This window comes from Condylura cristata, unplaced genomic scaffold (genome assembly GCF_000260355.1).
Source record: "Condylura cristata isolate star-nosed mole 26May11 unplaced genomic scaffold, ConCri1.0 scaffold00012, whole genome shotgun sequence".
In the NCBI taxonomy this organism is placed as follows: domain Eukaryota; kingdom Metazoa; phylum Chordata; class Mammalia; order Eulipotyphla; family Talpidae; genus Condylura; species Condylura cristata.
Window position 1 is genome coordinate 9,553,335 of NW_004567113.1, and position 9,015 is coordinate 9,562,349.

A 9,015-nucleotide genomic window follows, 5' to 3' on the forward strand; every position below is an offset into this window, starting at 1 on the left:
TGTATGAATAAATAAATAAATCTTTAAAAAAAAAAAAAATTCTCTCATACTAAGTATGGTTTGTCTTTATGTGGCAGATGGCAGAATCCCTTAACAGCGTTCAATCATGGGGTCCTAGAAGGCCCCTGAGTCTGCTAACACAATGACAGTTACACTTATTTGCAGCTAATATGCTCACCCAATCAGAGGATCTGCCCACGTAGGTCCAGCCAAAACAGAGGGTGCAGTGTATTCAACAGGCTTATAGTCATTCCACTCAACATGCCAGTCCACTTTCTCATTAGGAACCCAGATGCGCTCAACTTCTGAACCTGGGTAAGGAGACATCCGAGCCTTGATGTGGTAACTGTCGTTTGCATCACAAGAACCAGACATGATGTTGGAGTTAGGACGAAACCAGCAGGATGAAAATAAATTTCTGGGCGGGGGGGTGGGGGTGGAGGGGGAGACACAAAAAAGAAAAATGTGTTACATAAAATCAAAAAATAAAATAAAATAAAGAACCTAGTTCAAAGATCCAAAAACCTACTTTTCAATATCAAAGAACTAACTCAGAAAATTCAAATTTGAAAAAAGAAAATTCAAAGTTGTGGTTGATTAGTATGAAGGCCAGTATCTGTTGAGAGTATTTTTAGACATGAAAACTTTTAAAATAAAAACTTTATTGACACCTAATCACTAAGTTTATTTAAGCTGAGGAAAGGACACAGAAGTTTACAGTTGTGTCATATTCAGGAAAGGGAAGTTTGTTATAAAAACTTAACTATTAGGGCTTCCCTTGGTGGTGCAACGGGTCAAAGCACCGCATTATGAAGCTCTCCCAGGCCACTGCAAGCGCGAGCTCGATACCCAAACAGAGAGCTGACACACGTGGCACAGCAGAACTCTTCTGACCCACCCGCTGTTCCCCACAGCAGTGTATTTCAATTCATCTGCCTGTTTTGCTCCCCACTGTCTTTAGTGAATCCTCTCACCGGCCACACCTCTGGCCTGTACCCCAGTTCTGTAAGCATAAATAAATCTAACTTTAAAAAAGAAAACTCAACTATTAAAATAAATGTAGGGCCCTCCCTGGTGGCGTAGCGGGTTAAAGCACAGCACTAAGAAGCATAAGCCACTTCCTCATGAGTTCCATCCACACCTGCCCTGGAGGAGATCCACATGGCGTGGCAGACCTCTCCTGACCCGCCCGCTGCTCCCCTTAGCAGTGTACTTCGTAGATCTGCCTGTTCTGCTCCCCACTCTGTCCCTGGTGAATCCTCTCATCCTCCGCATCTCTGGCCTGTACCCAGTTCTGTATGAATAAATAAATAAACCTTTAAAAAAATAAAAAACTTGACTGGTTTCTCATTAAGTCTTGGTGATTAAATTCTTAATGACCTTAAGAACCTCTAAAATAGAAAATGGAATTCTGAGAACAGGGTAAACTGGTAATGCGCACTTCACTTATTCTCACAAAGCCAGTTTGCCTCTCTCGACACAACTGGTTGATGCAGCAAACACCAATATGATGTGGTAACAGAATGAGTCACCATGATATGCCTTCTGATACCATAACTGAGAAGTACACAGTGATCACTTCTAGAAACTCCTTATAAGAACATGGAACTTGAGTCAAACCTGAAATACAGAACAGAACCAAGATAACTCACAGAATAAAGATCTGGACTCATAAAAAGATTTGGACTCTTTAAAATGAAACATGAATGGTAAAGTCAGAGGACTTATTCCAGATAGATCAAAACTAGAGAAATAAGAAAACTAAAGGCAATCAAATATTCTGGGTTATTTCTTGAACCATAAGGGGAAGGGAGTATAGGGAAAGTGGTGAAATTTAAATAAAAATAATTTTTTTTAAGTAATGTACAAAAAGTTATCTACTTACTCTCAAAGAAAAGCTTAGGATCAGATGACTTCAGTAGTCAATTCTATTAAACATTTAAAGAATTATTGCCAGCCTTGCCCACACTCTGAAGAGCAATCTGACCATGATAATTATACATTTATATCCCTTAACCTAGTCTATTTCTGGCAAACTATCCCACAAAAAATAAAATACCCAGTAAACAGATGTAAAGTATGGCTCACAACCCCACCACTTAGTGGTCAATATGGAGAAGTCCATCCCTAGAATGACACCCCCATTACATGTATCTGGCCAGTGCAGGGAACTGGGCCCCCTCTTAATAACGGCTGTCCAGTTTCAGGAACTGCATCCCCATCAAAGAGTACAGCTCCAATCACCAGGAAGCCATATGTTCAAAACAGACACCCGCTTGAAGACCTTACAGGTGCACATGAACAGACTGGACAGGCAGTCATGAGCTGGAGAGGAAGAATGCCCTTCCATCCTCCCCCCAACACTGGACCACGCAGGGGGTGGAAGTGAAAAAGTGGGCTGCCGGGCTAGGACCAAGGTCTCTTTCCAGCCCCACCCGGGTCCTCCTGGGGTTTTAGGTGCCTAAGGTCCTCAGGCTGCACCCATCTCCAGGTATAGCATGCTGAGAGAGGATATATGTGTGTTGTAAACAAATTTGCCCTTTGGGAAAAAATAATAAAGAATATTTGCTTTAGCAGTATTCAATGGGAATAATAAGCAATAAAATGAATGTCCAATAATGGGAATGGTTTAATAAGTTATAGAAACATTACACCATGAAATATTGTAGCTATTAAAAATATTATCAAGTGACCTGTCACTATCATCACAAGGAACTACAAAAAAATCAAGATACAAAAAATGTATATGATTCCATTTTATAAAATGACAAAAAATTGGCCCTCCCTGGTGGCGCAGCAGGTTAAAGCACTGCGCTAAGAAGCTTAAGCCACTTCCCCATGAGTTCGATTCCGGCCTGCCCCCGGAGGTGACCCACATGGTGTGGCAGACCTCTCCTGACGCCCGCTGCTCCCCTCAGCAGTGTACTTCGTCGATCTGCCTGTTCTGCTCCCCACTCTGTCCCTGGTGAATTCTCTCACCCTCCGCATCTCTAGTCGGTACCCCAGTTTTGTATGAATAAGTAAATAAATCTTAAAAAAAATTTAACAAAAAAAGACAAAAAATTTTCAAGTCATACAATTCAGTGTGTGTACATTATATATTCATTCTCTCTTGCCATAACAAATTAAGTGAAGTTATGAGTTAGTGAACCAAAACAATGTTATTATCTTACAGTCTGTAGGTTATAAAGTCGAACTGCACTGGGCTCAAATCAACATGTCAGCCAAGCTGCATTCCTTTTTGGAGACATTAAAATTTATCCCGTTGACTTTCCCAGTTTCTAAAGGTTACTCCCATTCCATGATCACCTTCCTTCATCTTCAAAGCCAACATCAAATCTTTTTCAGGAGTTTGAGCGACCCTCTCTGACAACAGCTGGGAACAATTCTTCTTTTAAAAACTCGTGATTAAATTTGGCCCCTGTGGGTAATAAAGGATACTCTCTGCATTTCAGTTTTCATAACTTTACTCACATCTGTGAAGTTTCCTTTGCCATAAAGGCAACATAATCACAGGTGCCAAGGACTAGAACGTGGAAATCTTTCTGGAGCCATTAGACTGCTCACCAGAAATGCCAACATAAGAGTACAAGAAAATACAAGAGGACTGATAACATTGGGCTCTTAACATGGGTTAGAAAATATGATACAGATGTGGGTAAAGAGAAAAGGGCAAAAGAGAAGGAAACAGAGGAAGGAAAAAAAGGGGGGAGACAGAAAAAAAGTGAGTGGAGGAAGGGAAAGAAAAAAGGAAGGGGAAAACAAAAGGTAAAAAGAAAAGAGGGTGACATGTAAGGGGTGAAAAGGAAAGAAAAGCAGAGGAAGTTGGAAGGGACAAGAAAGTAAACAGAAAAAAGAGAGAAAAGAAAAGCAAATACAAAACAAAAATATCTACCCAAATATAATGATCACTAAGATCGATTTAGGTGACTATATTTACCTAGAAAGTTAATTTTAAAAATATTAAAATACATTTTGGAAAGCAAAACCAGTTCTTAAAACTTGAAGAAATGCCATATTAATAATGGTGCTTAGGAATAAAGCAAATTTGACACAATACAAATAGCCACAAGAACAGTTACATGTATATGATTACTATGTGCATGACACCTTCCTAAGACATGTAATACATTACAGCTTAAGTCCTGAAGTTAGTGGAACTATATGATTTTAGAAATAAGACCCAGAAACACTAACTTAGTTTACCTAGGTCACACAACTGATAGTGAAATCAAGCTCTAACCCCAGGCAATCTGACTCTCAATCCCAGGTTCTTGAGATTATGCTATATTATATCTATCTCATTTTTTTTTTAAAGATTTATTTATTTATTCATACAGAACTGGGGTACAGGCCAGAGGCTCAGGGACGGTGAGAGGCTTCACCAGAGACAGAGTGGGGAGCAGAACAGGCAGATTGACGAAGTACACTGCTGAGGGGAGCAGCGGGCGGGCCAGGAGAGGTCTGGCTCGCCATGTGGTCTCCTCCGGGGCAGGCGGCAGGCGGGAATCGAACTCATGCGGAAGTGGCTTCAGATTCTCAGTGCTGCGCTTTAACCCGCTGCGCCACCAGGGAGGGCCATCTATCTCATTTTTAACTCACACTTTTTTATATGTATTCATGAGTAAAATATATATATATTCCCCAGCCAGGTCACTGATAAATCCTGTTGGGAAATGTGAAAGCACTCAAAATAAGTCCTTTTATGTTATTTATTTTCTAAAGCATCAGTATTCCAACTTTCTAGTCAAATCACAACTATCAACTGCAAAACTGTCACTTTCTGGATTTGCCCAAATTATTAGAGATAAAATTCTTGATAATTTTCTTTTGTTTCTTCCAGGATACCATATTGATTGGCTTACCTTTAGCCTCTTTTTCCAAGTCTACAAAATAGTCATCATTTCAGATATATCCTACTTGACTTGGCATCCCCAGCATTATAAAAAAGTGACATCTGGGCCCTCCCTGGTGGCGCAGCGGGTTAAAGCACAGCACTGAGAAGCTAAAGCCACTTCCGCACGAGTTCGATTCCCGCCTGCCTCGGAGGTGACCACATGGCGAGGCAGACCTCTCCTGACCCACCTGCTGCTCCCCTCAGCAATGTACTTCGTCGATCTGCCTGTTCTGTTCCCCACTCTGTCTCTGGTGAAGCCTCTCGCCACCCCTGAGCCTCTGGCCTGTACCCCAGTTCTGTATGCACAAATAAATAAATCTTTAAAAAAAAAAAAAGTGACATCTATCAATAACGGCAGTTACTTCCAGAGAGTATAGCTGTTTATTTCTTCCCTGCTTATAAACCCCAATGAAAAGAAATAAAGATATATAAAAGGCAATAAATTCCACAGCAGGAGTGTGAACAGGGCACCAGCCCTATATGAAAATTTTAGTTAATTTCAGGAAGTTAGAAAGCAGATGAAATTATATTGCGCTAGCTTGCAGCGCTGTGTCCTAACCCACTGTGCCACCGAGGGCCCTGAAATTATATTGACCTACAAACTAGAAAACAAATTCTATTTTAGAATATGAACAAAAGAATAAAGAAAGGACAGAAGCCATTTCCGTATCAGGAGGCCTAAGAAGTGTGAAATAAGTGGGCAAGGGAGACAATAACCAGGGAAATCAGTCTTCTTTTCTCCAAATAGAAAGCTGGCAAGACTTAAGTTTGTGCCCAGGATAAAGCTAAAAGTTACCCCAAAATGAAAGCACAGGATCTCTACTGTGAATATTAGGGAACATAATAGAATCATAAGGTTAATACCTCCTCAACTCTCACTGGAAAAAAAAAATTAGATTGCTGTGCTTAGCAGAGAAAACTGCTCCACTTCCGTAAAAGCCTGGAGCAAAAGGGGACAGGAAAGCTCCTAGTCTGCTGACCCGCTACTTTCACAAGCTCAAGAGAAGCCTTTCATTTCAGGCACCCTGGGGCCGTGAATCGATAGGTAACCAGTCCTTCCATTTAAGCAAAAACAATGTCTATCATGTTCATTAATGGAAAATATAAATCTGTCCACCAGATTAAAATAACAGAAACATTGCCCACAGGAGATAATTCAGAATAACAAGATGCTTTTTCTATTCTAAATGTCACTTTTTTAGATTCAATGGACTTCTGTATCCATAAAGTAAGATTATGAAATCAATCAGTGGGCGGAAAAGTTCTTGTCAACATTACAAGTCAGGAGAGGATGTGACTAACAGGATGCATAGAACTAAAGTCTGAATTAGTCATCTACACAGGAAAGTGGAGAAAAACCTCTTAAGAACATGATGCATTTAAAAAGAAGAAGAAAATTAAAGAAAAAGAGAAAATGAGGTTCAACAGCTATTACAAGATCTCCAGAACAAAGAGACCAGGACAACACGTGAATGGGGTGTGATAAGCGGTGAGAATAGAATGTCCTCGTGTTGAATCAATCCAAGCAAGATTAATGCATACTCCAACACTTGTAGCGGAAGCACCATAAAATTTGCCACTATTCTGTGCCTGGCAGACTCAGCATTACTGAACAAAGAATAAAAAGGAGAGACAAAAATAAAAGGAGACTGCGAGATACAATTCCCAACTTACCCAGCGTTGACAAATCTAGAAAAATAGGTAACTTTGAGTTAGTTCGAGGGAGGAATGACGATTTATCCTTTTCACTTTGCACCACTTAATTTACTACTTACTTATTTAAACTGTGGATGTATTCATTTAATAACACTTTAGTATTAACTGAAAGAACGGCACAGGATATCATTACCCAAACAAATTCCATTTAAACTTTTTGGGGATAATAATGTTGGTGACCTGTGGAAAATGGCAAAATGCAGAAAAAAAGGCTAAGTAAGATCACTACCACTAGTTTTCCTCAAAAGGCAGTTGAAACACTTAGGATCCGACGTAGTACATCCTAGGAAGGCGGCTATCTGGAAGCTAGTTCCCTCCCGCACCCCAAAGGTTTAGAAATTGCCGGCGCCGCGAGGAGGGGGAATACCTGCACACCGAGATGCTGTGGCCGCCCGATGAACTAACAGTCACAGACGCCAAGGCTACAGAGAGCGACACGGCGGCTAAAGTCTTCCCCAGGACGCGTCTGGACATCTGCGCCCTGAGGGGCGCAGGCACGCTAGACTTCGGCAACACCTCCGCCCGCCCCAAAAGCGCGCGCCAGGTACCCAGTGGTTCCCTAGGACCGGACCGCACTTCCGCTGCCCAGAGGGGTAGTTAAGTCCAACTCATAAACACACCCGGACTGGACGCCCTCCCATAATAAAAGCTCGGATTCCACCGGGGTGACAAAGACAACTAATTTTTCATTAGTCACGAACACGCCCAGCTCGCGGCAAGCGTGGGGAACTGCAGGCCAGGCCTGCGGCGGCGCTTTAGGGTCCAGCCACAAAGCGCCCCGCTTCCGGTCGGGCGTCGTAAAGCCGACATGCGCACCAGCGCCGGGTTGCCTGGGGCGTGGCCAAGGGAAATTAGGAGAAAGAAAAAGGGGGAACCCGAACTTGAATTGGGAAGGGGAAGAAAGGAGAGGATCTTGAGAGAAATAAATTTGTTGTCGTGAGTTTTGGGTGTTTTTGGGGGGGGGACGGGGGGGGGGGCGATGGGAGGCACAAAGGCAGCTGTTGTGAATTATGCACGGCCTAGTCATATGGTTACTGAAAACGAAACCTGAGGAGTCCAGACGAGATTTGCAATCCGTGAATCTGAGGTTTTATTCTTCCTTTTTACTGTGTGTTTACTTCGATATGTAATCCACAATTTCAGAGGGTGGGTATCGATCGACACAGGCATAACACTTGGACCAGTTCAAAGTCAAACTTGCCAAACTATTACTCTGAAAACTGTAAAACTCGTGGCACTTACCTCTATCCAAACCTCTGTTCTAAGAGTCTTATCCAAACTAACCTGGCGGTCAGCAGTTTAAGGTCTTGTCTCTGCTTTTAAAAAAATAAAGACCCACCCCCGCCCCCTCTGGGAAAACACTTTCAGGAGAATTTAGTGTTTGTCCCAGGCAAAAGCTGACGGTAAGCAGATAGACCTCAGAGCCCTCTCTAGTAGTTTCTTTATAAAACTTTCTATGAGAAACCTCTGCATTATTAATGTAAATCTTAACAGGGTGGTTCCTAGGTAGGGGAAGTTCCAGGTTCCCTGCCCCACGCAGTAGTAGGGTGGAGCTGAGCAGAGAAAAGAGAAGAGAAGGAATCTGAAGAGGGAGAAGGAAGCTGAATAGAGAGCCAGAGGAAACCTGAGGAAGCCACATGGAGCAGCAAGCATGTGATGAAGAAATCGTGTTTGTTTCTTGAACCCGGACTGGCTAGGACAGATGTAAGTGAGATACCTGTGGGGAAGTGACTATGGCAGTGTTTATATTAATTTTGATTTTGCTCTTTTCCTCCCAGAGTCCTCTGGCCATTTCTGACCCTTTTCTATGGATCCAGTTCAGAAGGTGCTCTAGTCTTGTGGAGGGCTTTCAGGCCTTGCTTTGGACCAATCCCTTTTGGGTTGACTTTTGCCCACGAGGGGATGATTAACTTCAGGTGTTTGATTTAGAAATTATATTCTTTGTCTTCTGTGTTGTATACTCACTGTATTAAAGCCTTATATGTTTTGTGTTGATGCGGTGGATGGCAAAACCTATTTAGAGCAGGCAGGTTTAGGGGTTCAAAGGTGGCCCTCTCTCCCTGCCCTGTAACAAATCTCCTACCCAGAAATGTCTCCTCAAGTACTTATGAGCCTGCCTTCTTGGAGGCTAACATTAAGAGAAAGGACTCATGTCCCAATCAGTGCAGAAGGACAAAGGCATCATTCATCAGGCTGATTTCTTTACTTTGCACTATTTCCTCCAGCCCCAAAGCTGGAAGTTTGTTTCTCCTCTGATAAGCTCCAAATAACATGGGTTTCCCACTCACACTTCACACCCTCAGTAACTTTCCTTCAGTACACTCCAGCCTCTTAAAAAGTCCCAGTCTTCTGTTTTCAAGGAAATGGAATTCAGTTCATGGTGAACTCTTTCCTAGTGCAGT

General features: G+C 42.3%; 1 protein-coding gene across 1 annotated transcript in view; it reads right to left on the reverse strand.

The window, feature by feature from the left end:
• The window catches only part of NUDT9 (nudix (nucleoside diphosphate linked moiety X)-type motif 9), a 27,341-nt gene extending 19,974 nt beyond the window's left edge, over positions 1 to 7,367 (reverse strand). Inside the window, exons 1-2 of the mRNA XM_004681421.2 lie at positions 6,981 to 7,367; positions 179 to 418 (exon numbers count right to left, since the gene is read on the reverse strand). Coding sequence (XP_004681478.1) covers positions 179 to 418; positions 6,981 to 7,087 — 347 coding nt within the window. The 5' untranslated portion in view covers positions 7,088 to 7,367. The remainder of the gene's footprint in view (positions 1 to 178; positions 419 to 6,980) is intronic.
• Positions 7,368 to 9,015: the final 1,648 nt, after the last annotated feature.